Here is an 18050-nt window from a genome sequence, read left to right as displayed (position 1 = left end):
TACTTTCTATGTTTTGTCTTATCACTTCCCTTCTTTACTGATATTTCTATTAGAGTACAGCTTTCATTAATTTTCTATTTTAAGTAGAAGTTCTCTTATATTACAATATTTGTTTTGTTGTCATTTTTTAATGAATGTACAGTAGACATGGAGCTCAGGAAGTCTTCCAAAGTGGGAGTGTTAAGAAAATCACAAGGCTAGTTAGCTTCAAAGATAAGAGCACTCTTACATTTTTGAAAACTTTTAGCAGTTGATAACATGTATTTGCAAGTACTCTTGCTTTTATGTTTTCCCTATGATTTTAGTATTCTTTTTGTATTCTTCCTTTTATGACAAAAGAGTATTTTGATCTTCATTTACTCCCTGTTAAGCTCCATACAACTCAGCAGTGTAAAACCAAAAAAAAAAAAAAAAAAAATTGTGCACATTAAGAATGTATCTACATCCAGTTTGCAAGCATCAGCATCATCTTTTTCTCTATTGCAATCATGGAATCAAAGAATATCCTGAGTTGGAAAGGACATATCATTAAGTCCAACTCCTGACTCCACACAGGATGACCACAAATCCAATCCCCTATGTTTGAGAGCGTTGTACAAACACTTTTTGAGTTCTGACGTGGCTGTGATATGGGGGTCAGGCTGACTAGCCCTAGATGACTCCTCCAGCCTAGATGGACTTTTATCTACACTATCATTTGCCTACTTTCAAGTTCCAGAACCTGATGTATAAGGGCATTTGTGTGGGTGAAACATGCAGGAAATGGGTTTGCTTGCTGCTCTGAGAAGAAACTTGCTTAGGTCCCCTCCTTCTGTCTGGTGGCAGAGGGCAAAAGATCCTTTATATCTTTGTAGTGGCTGGCTGACTATCTTGCTCCGATTTATAAGAGGGAGATGAGGTTCTTTTAATATTATATACCCAGCATGAGATTAAGAAACAACAGTTCAAATGTTGGTCCGACCAGTTTATTACAGATCTTAATTAGGGAGATGGGGAAGGGGAGGACGGACATTATTATGACTTAGGATAATGGGGAAGGGAAGAAGGGCACCGTATTCAGACTATACAGAAGAGTCCAGCTAAGATTGCCTTGTGTGCTCCATGATCTTTGAAGTAATCTGTTGCCTGGCATTATCATGCTGCAGGAGAAAGATTGTTGCCTTTTCTGGCCTGACTCTGGAAGACTGAGCCTTCAACATAATTAGTGTCATGATGGAGTGGTCAGAGTTAATGTTTTGTTTGTGTTTCAAGAAATCCAGAAGAATTGCCCCTTTCCTAAAACATGTAGCAAAATCAGTTGTTGTTTCTGATAGTATTTTCCATGATTGGCCATTGTCTTGTCATAGTTTGTGTTTTAATAATGGAGTAGGGATTTCCCTGTGCTCTGCAGTCACCTTTCATGTATACTCTTCTCTTGGAGTGCACATCTGTAAATTTGGCAAAAGGAAGTTTATGCATTTACATGTTTTATTGGCATATTAAGTAATTTTAATCTGGACATTAAAACTTGATACATTTTTCAGTGTATTAAAAATGTTTTTGATTGTTTTGTTAAGGTCCTTTCTTTTACCACCTTATATTTTCCACAGAATATCTGTTTTGTACCTTACAACTCAGATTCCTATTCTTTTTGTTTCTGAGTTATTCTCAGGCTCATAGCAGGGTTTTGAATTTCCATTTATTTTTTGGTCTTAATTTTCTTCTCCAGAAGCCACCACCAAAAAAACAGCTGGATGGAATTCATCCTTTTTCAGTGTAAGATGGATGTTTTACAGTACGTGTAACAAATTTCAGTAATACTTGGATTAAAGAATTACTAAACATCTCTGATATTAAAAACAACAAAACAAAAAAACAAAACCACAGAAAACTGCACTCTAATTTGGCAGTGATACAGTCTGTATATTGAAAAGGATACTAGCAAGCTGTAGGGTGCTTGTGCCATAACTCAGTACTTACATTGTATTGTTTTATTCTGGCTAGTATTACAGTCATACTTTTTCAGGGTGGTGCTGCTTGATATAATTGAGCAATATTGGTAGACATGTTTTTTAATGTTATAATCCATTAGTATTCATCACACTGACTGTAACTGCAGAAAGTAATGTCTTGGTTTACTTTCTTGTTCAAAGGGTGGGCAATATATTACAAGAACACTGGATGAGAACTGTATTATGTAAATGTCAACTATTACTTTTTTTTCCCCTTGTGAATATTTTTGGACTAGTTTTAGGGGGAACACCTTACCACAGAGAGATGCAGAAGTTTCTAAGAAATTTGTTGAGGCTCACTAATGAATACAGTCATAAGTCGTTCAATTGACTTGTTCCAGCATACATCAGAATTGCAGAAACTACTTGTAAAATAAGCTTGTGGCTTCTGCTCAGCATAACATGTGGATGTTCACGACTAATGAGACACATTTTTGCTCTGTATATACTACTAGTGATGTTGGGTCCTATGTGAGGAGGAATATGTATGTACCTGGGAAACGATGAGGCTCACATTTTGTTTGTTTGCTCGCTTTTCAGATATTTGATAACTCTAAGGGACCTAAAAGAACAAAAGCAATAGTTAATATAAGTCATTTTAGTAATTCATAACACAAAAGATTGCAGACAGTTTCTTTCTGAAGAAAAACTTGTTTTTGTTGAGCAGGTTCTACACTGTTCGCTACAGAGAAAAGGATAAAGAGAAGAAATGGGTTTTTCAGCTTTGCCCAGTTACAGAAACAGTGGTGGACAATCTGAAGCCAAACACACTTTATGAATTTGGAGTTAAGGACAACATGGAGGATAGCGTCTGGAGCAAGACTTTCAATCATAAGACAGTTTTGTCTAGTAAGTGTTTTCTAGTAATTATCTAATAGATAATAGTTTTGACAGCATTTTTTTCCTATGTTGTGATAGAACTTAAAGTAAACTACTGATCAGTTTTTCATTGTTTTAATGCCACCTGCATGCCCGTAATAAATTCTTTTAGGAATTGGTGAAAGCAGAAATTTTTTTGCTTTTGAAAAACTGTTATGTACTTATTTGAAGGATGTTCTCATTTAATTGTGAATGATAGAGGACCTGTTGCAGTTTGGTAGAAGTGTAACAGTTTAGGTAGGTACGCACCAAGCGTTGTCCACGTATTTATACATCTGACTGGATTTCAAGCTTTTTCTCTGAGCCTAGAGTAGTAAGATCTTTACTAATCCGATTTGATGGAAAGTATTATTCTTGTTTGAGTCTTGTGCTTACAAATTTAAGCTGGTGAAAAGCTAGAAAGAGCTTGTCCTAGCCAACATACATCAAAATGGGCCCCTTACGACTCTTCAGAAAAGTTCAATTCAAAGTTAATTTTCAGTCAAGGAATTACATAAATAGTGTTCATAGGAAACTTACGTTCTAAAGTGTGCTTTTGTTTGGGTGTTCATGGAGACAGGATATGGCACTTTTGGATGTTCACACAGTTATATTTTAATTTCTTTTATACAAAGTCCTAGGAAAGTGCAGGCAAAGTAACATCAATTAGCCACCAAAAAACCATCTACTGTTCAAAGAATCACTGCTGTCAATGGAAGAACTATGCAGCAGCTGAGTCTTCCTCCTTTCAAAGAAGGACAGAGAGGAAGTCTGTCATCTCAAAAAAGATTTAACATACTTTTTCCAATCTGAGTTTTCCTCAGGCATTTAATTAAAGACATTTCTGAGCATGATGTTTGTCAGAAGATGCTTCAAACTCCTAAGCTCAGTATTTCTAGTTTCCCTGAGACAGGAAGAACGGAAATTCTCATAATAGAACCTTATTCATGTGAGATTTCCATCTGAAATTTTATTTTGACCTCAGTTTCAAGTTGCAGGAAAATTATTTAACTCAACATAATGAGGATAAGGGAGCAGAGCCATGGGTGGCTGGTAGCACTGCAAAATTCTACATACATTATACTCAAAAACTTACCTGGCCTTCAGCATACATTAGAAAGCTCTAACTTTAAGGTACCTGCCCAGTGCCTGTAGAGTCATTCTGGGAGTCCAGAACAATGCCATCATTATACCATGAACTTAATATGGAGAATACTCTTTTCCCATACCCACCTCAAATTACTCCGCTTCACAGCATTGAAGAAGGCTTAATAAATGGCTGTTTTGCCAAGGAATTTATAGAACAGGTGCTGAAATATATTTGAACATTTAACAGGGAATAAAGAGTGTGTAGTGCTTATAGTTTAGTACTGTGTTCAAGACTATGATTAAAATATGTACATTGCTATCACTAAATTTGCTGTTTATACTGAAAGTTTTTCTAACTCTGGTTTCTTATGGATGTTGCATTTTTTAACATCCTGGAAGAATCATTCTTGTCAGTTAGGGAGGCACACTGAGTTGAGTTGAAAGATATGATCTCATAAGAATTTGTATACTTTGTAGGTGAGATTTTTTTTTCTGGAGTGTAGTCAGTGGGTGCTTCTGCAGCATCTAAATACGGAGGGCCTGCTCTTATCCTGGATGACTACACTCTGGTTTATTGATACAAGCACTATTCTGTTACACATCTGAGGTACTTGATTTCAGCAAATGTTAATGTTCTAATCAGATAGCTGGCTGCATATTTCAGATTCAAGCCCTTCATATTGTCAGTTCATAGTAGGCAGATGGAGAAATTTTGAACAGTACATAGAGTGAACATTCTAAATTTACTACCGTCTGTCTATATAGAAGTTTACCAATGAGCACAAATTGCCACTTTTTCTGATTTATCGTAGACTGCCTTGCAGCCACTCAAAGTCTTTTCAAATATTCAGGAACATCTCCTTCACCATAAATATTCTTTCCTCACTAAAGAATATATTAATTATTATAAATTGGTATTACTGCTGCGTGTTCCTGAATTTGTTGAATCTGCAGTCCAAACTTTTCTTTTATCTTAAACATGTTGAGAGGGTTTGGGAAGATAATCTTTTTTCTGATTCATGATTTGAGAAAGACATAAAAGGCATGGCAAATGTTCAACATTTATTGAACAAAAATTTACCAAAAGAGATGAAAGTTGATTATTTCTGACCATCTTAACATGATTTTGTCATGAAATCATTGTGAAATATTTGTCTTCATGCCAGCAGTAGATCCTGTTCCTGACAAATATTAAGCACTTTGAAAGATTCTGCATGATAGCATGTCTACTTAAATGTCTCTTAACTAATTTTTCTGTTATTTTTTCTATCGCTTATTCATTTTGGATGGATTTGTGAAGATGCATGATATTACCTTGATTTTTGTTTATTGATCTGTTGACTCAAAGGGAACAGAACAATGCAAAGGCAAAATATGTAGACAAATTTTGAAGCATTGTATTAGGATATAAAAGATGAGGAAAAGAGACTCTTTTTTTCTTGTATATTTTCATTTTCATCACAAGAAGCTTCTAATTCTAAGAAGAGAAAAAAGCCAAAGTGAAAAAGTTTAGAGATTCCAACCCATGAGTTATTTTGATCACATATTGAGACAAAGGAAAACATGTCATATCCAAAGAGAAGTTATATATTTGCTCTATACTGCTGGAGCTGAACATATATTTCTTTTGGATGGATACATTTGAAGTACAAACTACTGAAGAGTTTACAGTATGCTACTTCAAACCATGAGTACCAGACTGACAGACTGTATGCAGAAATTCTTCCTCTTTCAAGTCTCTTCCTTGCTTATTGGTGGTGTTGGTTATTTAAAAATCTGTCTTCCCCATAAAAAGCCCCCAAAGACCATTCAGTCTTTCTTACTTCTGTGGTACAACTAAAACATTTTCTCCTTGTCAAAATGTGAAGAAGAGGCTTTGTAGATTAATTAATTAATAAAAAAAATCAGGAAAAACAAGCGTGAACAAAAGAGTTACATGGTATATTTTCGTACATTTGAAATTTTTTCACCCTTTAAATTAATTTCCCAGCTATTGAAAAATCCAGATAAAACTTGATTTGATTTCCTTGGAGAATACAAAAATTATAGTGTGTATTTATTTTTTCTTTCTGTCAAATCAGATAAAAAAGTAAATGGACAACTCCAGAATATGTACAAATTGGTACCTAGTACCCAGTCACAGGTAAGCAAAAATAGTATTATTTTTTATATTAGTTTTGTACTTTGAATTGTCAAATTTTTGCTTCTCTATTACAGTAAAATGAGAAAGAGCTTATGGACACAAATGTCAATATGAAAAACCTGTTAAATCTCAAAGTTGGTAACTGTGTGTAGAAATGTTTAGAAGTGTGGACTGATAAAATTGTTAAGAATGGTAGCTGAGTTGATTAGAGCTACTGATACTGGTTTAACAAAAAGAGTTTTTTCAGTACATAGATTCTTAACATTGAAATTTGCTTTCCCCTTTGTAGCAGACAAATTTGTTCATCTGTGATATTTGTGCTGATCCAAGAATTTTCTATAGTCAACATTGTACTTGCAAATTATTCATTTTGTGATAAGTTAGTGCTGTTACTTCATAGAAGAATCTTCTGTATACTGAAATCATTAGTCTACTCACGGAATTAATTGATCTCTCTTGTATATGAGGCAAGCATTTACAGAACCAGTGAAAGCTGAAAAGGGCAATTTAGTTTCTTTATCGAGAAGAGTATGCAGCTCACTAAATCCTTGCAAGTGGGAAGGTAGAATTTTTAACTGTTTCATCAAACCGATGTTATTCATTTCCTTAGTTTTTTCTCATCCAGCACTTGCATTAACAGTCATGTCTCTCATTCAAGAGAAGATGTTTTATCTGTCAATGATGTGAAGCCAGTTGAATACATATTCAAGAAAGTGCTCATCTCATTATGTTGTTGATTAAATCAACTGTGCTGTTTTTCCCATTGGCCCTGTAATACTTTATTAAAGATGCATGTGACAGCCTAAGGCCAGGTAATACATTCTGGTATCTGGTATGAAAGCTATGTTCCTTTATTCCTGCGTGTCAGGACCCTAACCTTGTTAGGACACAGCTGTGGGAGCAGATATTCTATTTATGAAAGAGAAGTCCTGAGAAAGTGAGCTAAAACAGTTTTCCAAATATTTGCACAACTTAAGCATGAAAGCAAAACTAGAGCCAACATCTTGTCTTTTTAGTCAGCTTCACAAAGCTCAGATCAAGACTGGTACGGCTTTATCAAGCTCCACATAAATATCATGAAAACATTCCAGACATTATTCCAAAAATTCACTTACCACTCTCACTTAGTGGTACAAAAAACTAAGTCGTAAAACTAAGCTGATGTTGTCCAACTCTTGAATTATTGTTATTAGTTCAGTATCCACAGCATTAGGTGGAGTATTTCTCAGTGACGCAATCACATCATCAGTGCAAAGCCAAAATAACTGTTATTTAGGCCAAGATTTATTTACGCCTTGTTTTGCTCCAAAGACACAAATGAATTGTTTGAGCATGGTTCTATTTCTTCTCTGCACTGAGACGTTTTTAAGGCTGTTTATTAAGGCAGCATTACCAATCCATCTAGTCATTCTCCATTTTCAACATCAGTCAAATATCAGCTTGTGTTTCTTTTGGCAGGTTCATCCACAAAGTTTGACTAAGCTCCTGGGGCTGCGTAAGCTACAACCAGAAAGGGAGGGGGAAAAAGAGACCTTAAGGGGTCATTGTTTTTCTCTTCATAAACAGTGAGAGGTGGTAGGGTGGAAAGAAAACAGAAGAAATTTCTTTACTTTCTGTCTGATGAGGTCCCTGAAGTTTCATAATGTCACACTGAAAAATGAACTCCTTCTTGAGTTTTTCAGTCAAAAAGCATAGCTACCATCTTCTATCATTTGAAAAAGTGTTCTTCCAAAGGTTATCCACTCAAGGCCAACTGTGGTGCTTGAAGAGTCTCTTTTAAATGTGTTTTAATTGCTTATAGCTTTTTTGGTTACTGGAGTATAAGAAAAAAAGAATAAGTACCTCTAAAAGTCATGTTGCCATATGCTATTTGGCAGAATGTTGAAGAACTGCAATATGTCATAGGTGTGCCATCTGAACTTAAAATGTTTGATTTATAGCATAGCTTAGAAATCTAATTTTCCTCTGAAATTAATTAGTACATTATTTGTCATCCTTCATTCACTGAGTTGCCACTATGTTAGGAACTAATGGCACCTAATGGACTTTATGTTCCCCGTCTGGAAAATACAATTAAGAGTACAATTACTAGATGATATCTTGATGTTTCTGAAATGGTTTGCTTAAGTAGAAAATTTTACTAGACATAGAAATATGTGTATGAGACCCTTTCAGAGACTAAGAAGATTGAGATTGACAACAAAGTATTAGATTTCAACAGCAGCAGTTTAAGATTGATGTAGATTAAAGTTAATGTACAGTAGCTGCAGAACATGGATTTCATGTCAGCTATTTTTCCTCATCTGAGAGGCTAGTTTTTGAATTTATCTTAATGCGTGTATAATGTATAGCATTTTAATATTGCTGACATTACAATCATTCATTATTATTCAACAAAGAAAATATGCTTTTGTCAATGAAAGAATCCTATATTTTTAAAAGGACTGGTAATAATTATGATTACAAGTCCAACACTGGAGGCGTGTTAGTGTTTCCTAGGATTACAAGAGCTCTTTATTTTATTATTAAGGCTCCTGATGAGAAATATAGTAAAATGGACAGCTGCTTCCTAAATATGCATTTATTCCCACTTGTGAGTCACATAAGTTGCAGGGTTACTTCAAAAGCTCACCTGAAACAGTTTTTCACTAGGAGGCAAATAAGAAAGGTTAGTCTTATTAATATGTATTAAAGGAAAAATACTGAGTGACAAGAAAGAAAATGATTTCATATCCTTTGTTAAGGACAATGGCTGAAAATGACACTTAATACCAGACCATGTTCATACCAATGCAAACTTGTTTTCAGGTAGCAGAAAGTAATGGCTTTCATAGAATAAGCAGCCACTGTCCATTTTCCTGAGAAATTATTTCTTATTTCTTATTTCTTAAGATCTGGCTTCTTCCAGGTTCCTAAGCTTTTAGTTTGTATTCAAAGCTTCTCAACCAGTGGTTTATAGTGATTTAAATGTTTAGAAGACAGCAAAAATGCATATCCTCAAGTAAATAAATCTGTCATCAAATGCTAAATTTTCATGCAAGCGTTCTCACATGAAGTAGACCAGCTACTATGAAGTGCTAAACAAACTTTAACTGACGCTGACTTTAAGTGGTGTAATTTAACGCAGAGAGGTATTTTTTTTTCTGATTTATTTTTTTATTTGTTAATCAGGTACAGCTGAAAAAGGTCCACTTTTAACATACTTAGCATTTTCATATTGCTGGCTTTACAATATCCCTTTTCCCCTTTCTTCATTGTATTAGCATGCTCTCAAAAGTTGATCCTATGACATGTGGTAGAGCATACTTACTTATAATCTTGCAGATCAGTTTTTTAATTTATTTTTAAAATGCAGGGTTCATTCATGTGCTTCTTATTTTCATAGTATCAAAATGTTGAAAAAGTTTTGCACTTAAGCAAAAATATCTGAGTAAAAGACAAATGAGGAGAAAAGTGCAACTATTTAGTGTAAAAACTCTGAGAACACAAGTGGCTTGCCAATTTGTCTTTGTAAACAGTTTCACTAAATAAAACAGCTCTTGACTTAATTTTATTTTAAGTGGAATACACACACAAAAATGCTGAGTACAACTGGTTCTAGAATAGTTTGTGCTGAAAAATACTATTCCTGAGAGTATAAAATTATCCTGAAACCAAATTTGTAATTGCACGTATTTCTGATGTTTTATTGCAACTAAATGTCAGTTTTTCTTAGCTTTCTGGTCTACTCCCTAGTGAATGCTCAAGAGATTTTTAAAAGAAAAAAAGATTGGGATTTCCTAAGTTGTCAAATACTGTGTTTTTATGAAGCAAAACATCTTAAGCTGGAAAAAGGAGATAAAAATGTTATATTCCATGTTAGCCCTTGGGAACTGAAGCAATAGCGTAGCCTTTAGTAAGAGCAGCCAGAGCCATATCCAGTGTCAATGTGGGGCAGGCGTGGTTTTGGATCAGAGCCCTCTATTTTGGTTACCAAGAAAGTTCAATTACTATTATGGCAGTTATCCCAAGGATTTTTTTCCCTTTCTTCCAGTTTACGCTAAGAGATAATAAGAAGTTGGTACCTGTTACAATAATCAAACAAGGTAATTTTGTGTATTTTTTAGAATTCTTTTTAAATATTCTACAAGTGTCCTTTAAATGAATAGCAGTAGAAAAGGTGTGATTATGTTGTAAATGTCATGAATATTTCCTTTTAGAAGAGATAGAAGTTTAGAAACAACTATATCCTCAAATTACAAATACTATCAACTCATGCCTATTCGTTAATAAAATGAGTTACTAATTTTCATTATGAACAATGCCTTACTTGAGTGAATGAATAGATGCTGGTATTTTTTTTTTCTTCTGCTACTATCCATTCTTTTCTGTCTGAATTGAATTGTCCAGATATTTTGGTCTCTCAGCTCAATATTTCAGCTGGAAATGCAACAGTATGGATAAGATTCCTGTTACCAAATTTTTTATGCCTGCATTGCAGATATTTTCAGTTATATCACTGTTTTAACCTCCTTTCTCCTCCCCTCCCCAGTCATTGGGGTGAGACATCTACAGCAAGCATACATGTATGTCCCTTTAGAAATTCCTGTTTCTTAGTAGCAACTATAGTAGTGAGAGTTATCATGGTAGTGGAATTTTTGAAAATTAACTACTTGAAGATAGCTGTGGAAAATGAACTGCAGATTAAAATTTGCCATCAGAAATTGAATAATGAATCATTTTAAGTAACAAAAAAAAGTCTTCTAAAGCAGTTCACAGTTCAAGAACAGGAGAAAAAATGGGAGGTGATATGAGGGTAAATTACAGGAATTACCTATAAAATATGACTGTACTGATGCTTACTTCATATCTGCTTTTTCCATCATACATCTTTTCTGAAGACATGTGAATGGTAGCATAATGAGATGGGCTGGAGGTGGATGTATATTAAAATAAGCATATAATGTGTTTGTATCAAAGATATCAAACTGACATGCTAGGGAAGAGATGCACCTTTAAGGGACTTTTAAACAACGCAAATACAGAAAAGACAAAGATAGTGTCCTCATCTCTTATTATTAAACTGAGAGAAGGTTTTCAGAATGCTGAGATTTGTCACAGGCGTGTCTTTGTTTCCTGTTTCAGTTTTTTTCAAATGATTTGCTAGCATATTTGTTTTGTCTCCACAGTTATTCAGAATCGGACACAGTCAAAAACTTCAGATAGTTCTTCTCTGCCAGGAGCAATTCTAGGTGACAAAAAGATTTTTGTTTTTAATTTTCCCTCCTCCGTGACTAAAAATTAGTCTGTGTAAATACTTAAAATTTTCTTGATTCTGAGAGTTCTTTCCTTATATTTATATATATAATGTAAATGTAGAACTGTCTGTAAGAGATGAGAGAGGCTCACTGCACCTCATGACTAGTTTATTTCTGCCTTTGGGAAGGTGTTTAATTTTTTAACTATGGAACCACTTTAAAACTATGTAACTTTAGCTTAAGTTTGTTTTGTATGAGTTTCAATGGACAAACGTGAGTCAAACAGGTAGTCATTAACCACACATTTGTTGTTGAGTCTTCTTTGTCCCACTAGATAGTATGTTCATATATCAGTGATACTACAGTACTCAAGGGTTATATGCCTTAGAATTTAATTGTTTGCCATTTGAATTAATAGTGAAATTGTGCTACTATATTGAGTACTAAAATGGGAAAATTGCACTCGTTGCTCCAGTGGGGAGTAACAGTTACAGAACAGAACTAACCCATTTTTCAGACACTCAGGCTACACACCCACTGGTTCTGTAGGGTAGCCTGTGTATTGTTCTTTTTTTTTCTTGAACTAATGGCTCTTTCATCTTTCTTTGTAGTGCATCTTATTGTTCCAGGTCTCAATGAAACTCAGCAAAAACTTCTTCCTCCTCTGTCAATAGATGACATATCTCAAGTATCCAGAAAAAAACTGGGTAAGCAGTAATGAACAAAGCTGTTATTGTTCATGAGCAGTACCAGTAGTTTAGGTGGTATGAGATTGTGTATACAAGAGAAAAGCCCTTTTTTCGCTATTTAACCTTTTTTTTTTTATTTCTTTATGTCATATTTTGATTGGAATTCTTAGAGTTCATTGGAATCACCTATTTTAAAACATCTGATCAGGTTTTTAAGATATTTCAAAGCCATTCAAAGAAATGAAGAAATGATCTAAAGAAAAGAAAAGATGGGAATCCAAAGCTATGTTTATAATCCTTAGAATTTTTGTATTGTTTTACATTTTAACTTTTATTTTTCCATAGATACTGTCTTTTACTGTTTATCTTGAAATATGGTAGGCTTATGTCCTTTTCTAATAAAAAGCTTTCAATGAATTTTTATTGTATGAATTCTCATATGAGTAAATGTGAACAATTGTTTCATGGAGAGATTCTGTAACAAAATCCACGGGGAAAAAAAATTGTCACAAAGCAGAACATTTCAGTACAAGTTTTGTGTATTTGGTGAATATGACTGGAACCTGCAGGCTCCAACTCACTCTGAAATAGACTTCTTGAAGTTTTTGGTTAAGATTCAGAAACTAACGTATTGTCTGTGAATGGTGCACTCATGGGAATTTCCGCTATTTTTTTAATGTTAACAATGCCTCTGGTCCATCTTACAGAAATCTCTTGAGAAGAACTCTGGAGCTGATAATTTTTGGCTTTTCTGGTCTTAGTACTTAATTTTAATTCTTAACAACTAGGTTAGATTTTCTTCTTTTCATATTTCTAATTTGTTTATTTTATTCTCTTGCTTCATTACTGACCATGATACATTCTCAGACTGGCTTGCTTTGCAGTGAGAAAATAACACTGCTTGTTTTTGTTCAGATGTTGGGTGCATGTAAGGGTAAAGAGACACAGCACAGTAAAATGTGAATGTGTTTGAGTAAGAATGTGTTTGAACTGAAGCTGAATTACTTGGATTTCAGCAAAGCTTTCAGTACTGTTCTCACAGTATACTTCTATACAAAATGATCAGCATAGCTAGACAAAGACATAATGCGATGCGTGAAGAACTGGATGACGAGTCAGGCTCAAATGATCAAAGTAAATGGGATTACAGTAGGCTGGCAGCCACAAGTGAGTTTTTCCCAATCTTGGGGCCAGTTCATCAATGACCTGTATGCAGGACTTAAAGGTTCACTAAGTAGGGGTTCAGTAGGTGCGCAATAAAAGTAGCAGTATGTGACTGTGGAAAAGAGAAAAAGAAAAAGAAAAAGAAAAAGAAAAAGAAAAAGAAAAAGAAAAAGAAAAAGAAAAAGAAAAGAAAAAGAAAAGAAAAAGAAAAAGAAAAAGAAAAAGAAAAAGAAAAAGAAAAGAAAAGAAAAAGAAAAAGAAAAGAAAAAGAAAAAGAAAAAGAAAAAGAAAAAAGAAAAGAAAAAGAAAAAGAAAAAGAAAAAGAAAAAGAAAAAGAAAAAAAGAAAAGAAAAAGAAAAGAAAAGAAAAAGAAAAAGAAAGAAAGAAAAAGAAAAGAAAAAGAAAAAGAAAAGGAAAAAGGAAAAGGAAAAAAGGAAAAAGAAAAAGAAAAGAAAAAGAAAAAGAAAAAGAAAAAGAAAAAGAAAAAGAAAAAGAAAAAGAAAAAGGAAAAGAAAAAGAAAAGGAAAGAGGAAAAGGAAAGGAAAAAGAAAAAGGGAGGAAGGGAGGAAGAAAAATATAAAGGTAGTTTCAGTTGTCCTGGAAGTGTCTAACCTCCTCAGTTGGGAAAGCATAGAACTTCTAAATTTAGATGCTCTAGTCTGTTTAAAACAGCTTGTGTGATGTCAGTTTGGAGCCACTGTTCATGGTAGATTGCACACCTTTGTGAAAATAACTAGGGTAAACAAGTGATGTTTTATTTTCCATTTACCATGTGTTCCTTACCAGAGAACATCAAGTGCATGGATGTACTTACACACAGGGGAATACTGGATTTCAAAGTGTAAAAGAGGAAAGTTCTTGCTAGCATTTATTTAATATAATTTAAATTTATAAAGTAATTGAGAAAAAGACATACTGGCCAAGTACGGATATCCTTCACTCATGCCTGTAAACAATGTATGCCTATAGTAAAATGCATTAAAGCTTTTTTTTGTGGGTGAAGTTTTGACTAAGTATGATTTTCTGACATATTGCCACCATTATAATTCTGTAATATTTAGAAAAGTCAAAACTGCATTCTGGAATACCGTGTTTATTGAATTCCCAATTTTTTCTATTTACTTTTTCAAAAATCTACCAGTTTTTTTAAAGAATAGTAGCCCAGAAAAACAGAAAATATCTCACCCACGAAATGAATTTCCTTCTTCCGCAGTGAAAATAGAAAAACACAGATATTATTCTTTTCAAAATGAATGTCCCCAAGATTCAGTATTTTTATGTATGTATATCTGTTGAAATTAAAGGATTTTGTCCAACCGCTATACTTGACAGAAATAAGGTAAGGGAACACAAGCACACATCTGTCACTGTAATATTTGAAAATTTATTTGACTGTTCTTATAAAATCCTTAGGTCTATATTACATCTTTGAATTTTGAAAAGTATTTAACTATTTTAATGTTGAAATGTTAGGCAAAACTATTTTGCACTGTGAAAGTAATGACTCAGAAAGCATTAAATTTATGCTGTAAATCCTATTTTCAAAGTATCTTTTAGGAATAAAACAATATTACAAATGCACGTGTGTTTAACATCTTTAGGCAAATGCTTGTATTCATTGTAGTGGAATTTTATTGATTCCTAAAGGTATTCAGCTTTCCACATTTATCCATGTTGGTTTACTTTGGCAAACTGAAGTGAGACAGAAATAAATCTGTAGTGGAAAAGAGCAGATGCAGCTTTGCTGTAACTCTCTAATGTCTTTGTCCCTTTAGGTAAGAATGAAACTCAAGTATGGCCTGCTGAATCCAAAACACCAGAAGTTCAAGAAATCTCGCCTCAGTCTCTCCCAGGTAATAAGTGTTCTATTTTCAGAAACTCTACCGAATATCTTTGCCAAAGATATAAACTGAAATTAAATTCATTTTTACATTGCTTACTCTGCAGCTAAATGCAGTAGTTGGAAGACAGAAGTATAATGAAGCTGAGTTAGTAGTTGTGAGTGATACATAGAATAAAATGTAGATAAAATTCTGATTAATTTTGGAGCAAAGGTTCAAGTACTCCAATCGTTAGGTTAGTAGATATTTATATATTAGAATTGTATATTTGTGGACTGCTGGATATCTCGAAATTGTGAAAAAATGCCAAAACAAACAATTACACATATTCATATTGCTATAATACTGTTGTTTTTTACTGAAACAGAATCTTTTTAATCTACTGTTTCTTGCTTTTTCTGTGGTTTTGCTTCCGTATCTCCTTACCTTTGGTGACTATTTCTTTTGTTTATGCTTTGTTGATCATAGCACCAAGTTCTAATATTAGAGTTTTCAGGAGTTTCACGCTTACTTACATCGAAGAACATATTCATTGTGATTATGATATTTCAGTTTAAAGGGGAAAATGACAGTAGGAAACAGTGAAGTGAGAGCAAATCCTTTGAAAGAAAACAGAAGTTCTCTGAGTAAAATCTATGTTTACATGTTGTCCATGCAAAAATAACCTTTATAGTTATGCATTTAAGCCAGACTTGCGCAAGCAACCGAAGTGAGAGGTCTGAGCACCAGCCTTTTGCAAGGGCTGCATTTGAGAGACAGAATAACATGTAGACACATTTTGATTTAGGATTAGGATCTATTTGATTATATTTTGTTTGGATTTACCAATTTGAAAATCACACTGGATTTTTTTTTTTTTTTAAAGTAAGACATAGTAATTATTTGCTGTGAAACATTTAAAAAGTGCCAGAAGAGGCATCAGAATGTTTATTTAAGAGGAATTATGTGATCTCTGTCATTCAAGAAGGGAATAAAGGTGTTTAGAGAGTTTCAGCAAGCAGAACTACCTGAAAGGCTCCATGAGCTGGGCCACTCTTACATTACTGTAAGCCTTTGCCAAAGGGTGTGTTCTGTTCTGTGTGGGTCAGTAACTATTTTGTGTGTGTTTGTCAGACAAAAATCCCACCGTTTTCTTAATTTCAGGCCTCCCCTCCCTTGGCGTGCACTTTCACAGAAAGACTAGTTAGTAAGCTCTTTGTTGCTTCATATTTTCCACTTAGGAATATTATATTCTAGAAAGAATACTACTTTATAATGTTTTTTAATTTTTTTCACAGACTTTTAAATTCTCTGAGTTGAATCAAGTGTGAACATTTTCTTAACTTGGCAGGGAAATTGTAGCTGACCAACGGTTAGAAATATCAGTGCATTTGCCTAGGACATGGAAGAACTAATTCAGAAGAAAAAAAAAAAAAAAACAAAAAACAAAACAGAAGGTTATTTCTTTTCGTAAGGGGCTGTACCAGAGATATATCAGAGTAGATTTGTGAAATAGAGAACAGACTTGAATTGAAATGGACCACCTGTGAATCCAAGCTAGGGCTAATTTTAGTAGGAGCAATTTCTGTGTTGCTGTCCTTTTCAAGTTCTTCCTCCTTCTAGCCTCTGAAGGCTTCCCCATGTGCTCACATGAGATATCAGAAAAAGTGCGAACTGTGCTTCCATCACAATATGCAAATTCAGACTGGGGAGGAAGAGAGGATCAGGAATGAAAGAGTCAAGAGAAATGCTACCTAAATGGATTCTAGCTCTATTCCATGCTGTAATAGCAAACTAACTATATTTGCTTGGTTTTGTTAACCATTTACTTTGCAGCTACCACTGAACCATCCCAGGAAATTATTAAACCTACTTCACCTAATTCCTGGGAAAAGTCGGAAGTATTTTAAACCTCGAGGCCTAAAGTTTCTGTGTCCTTTATCTCTTTTTACAAAATTGCTTCATTTCTACAAAAATCTGTGTGAAAAAGAGGAGAGCCTCATTTCTTTTATCCCAGTTTTAGACATGATCAATTAACTTGGTTGTCAAGGGTCATGCTTCATGTGAGTGGAAACCAAACGACTTCTTAAAAAAGAATTCATATTGATGTCTAAATATCTGTATTTGCTTTTTTCTCATGGTTACATTTAAGCATTAAGAAATGTTTGCTTTTGAAGCACTTCTGAGGAATTTGTTGGGGTTTGTTTGTTGCTGCTATTATTTTTCAAGGTCTCTCATGGGTGAACTAAAAGACCTCTGACAAGATGGAAGAAAGAAGTGATATTGGCTTACATACCTTAAGAATTAAATGTTATGCAAAATAGGGAGTATAATTATGCACTAGTTTATTAAAATATAGTTAGCAATTCAGTATAGGTACAATGAATGGCTGTTTGATTAGCTACCCATGCTTTACTGCAAAGGTGTAGAAGTAGAAGAAAGAGTAAAAGTGAAAAGACTGTTATATTGCTATCACTGGATAAAATGAAGGGCTAATGTATTACAGGGGAATCTTTATTCTTTTTTTTCTGATAATTTTTGCATTAGAATGATTAAATAATCCAGAATGGCAGTGAAAATATTTGTAAATACATTGTGTGATGTAACAATTCTGTTATTCTATGTTCTATGAATGAAACTTTGGAGCCCGTAGCAGAAGTACTGTTTGAGTTTCTAAGTCTTTTTGACTTTTTTTTTTTTTTTGCTTATGTAAAACTGTCACAAAATTAACCCAATACTTATTGAATTCACAAGTGAAGATAAAAATGAATTATAATGAAATTAAGCTGCTGCTGCAAAAAAATACTAATCAGCAGACATAGAATCGTGGTTAAAAAAGCAGTGGGCTTTGGACAGTAGATGAACAGAAATGCATGGAGAGATTCAAAATTAAATAAAGCTTCTTTTTTTCTAGCTCAGGCTGAGAAAAAACATGGACCTAAGGAATTTAAATCAACGCCTAAGCCCGAATTGCAAACTCAAAACATATTGGGTAACTAATTTTGCTGCTTTTTACCTTCTATATACAGTAAATGTATTTTTTTCATTTTCAGATGAAT

At 33.8% G+C, this 18050-nt stretch overlaps 1 protein-coding gene across 28 annotated transcripts in view; it reads left to right on the top strand.

Moving 5' to 3' along the window:
• Window positions 1-18050, top strand: part of ABI3BP (ABI family member 3 binding protein) — a 131164-nt gene that overhangs the window by 36337 nt on the left and 76777 nt on the right. For 22 of the 28 annotated variants that reach the window (XM_010720294.4, XM_010720238.4, XM_010720225.4 and 19 more), the window contains exons 5-11: window positions 2659-2840; window positions 6020-6081; window positions 10115-10166; window positions 11250-11312; window positions 11930-12025; window positions 14947-15024; window positions 17906-17983. In XM_010720294.4, the coding sequence (XP_010718596.2) occupies window positions 2659-2840; window positions 6020-6081; window positions 10115-10166; window positions 11250-11312; window positions 11930-12025; window positions 14947-15024; window positions 17906-17983 (611 nt within the window). The remainder of the gene's footprint in view (window positions 1-2658; window positions 2841-6019; window positions 6082-10114; window positions 10167-11249; window positions 11313-11929; window positions 12026-14946; window positions 15025-17905; window positions 17984-18050) is intronic. The other 6 variants (XM_010720245.4, XM_085238629.1, XM_010720328.4 and 3 more) reach the window with 1 other exon arrangement.

The sequence above is a fragment of the Meleagris gallopavo genome, chromosome 1, assembly GCF_905368555.1.
Source record: "Meleagris gallopavo chromosome 1, MGAL_WU_HG_1.1, whole genome shotgun sequence".
Taxonomy (NCBI): domain Eukaryota; kingdom Metazoa; phylum Chordata; class Aves; order Galliformes; family Phasianidae; genus Meleagris; species Meleagris gallopavo.
Note: the sequence above shows the minus strand (reverse complement) of the source record. Positions and strands in the feature narration are given on the sequence as shown.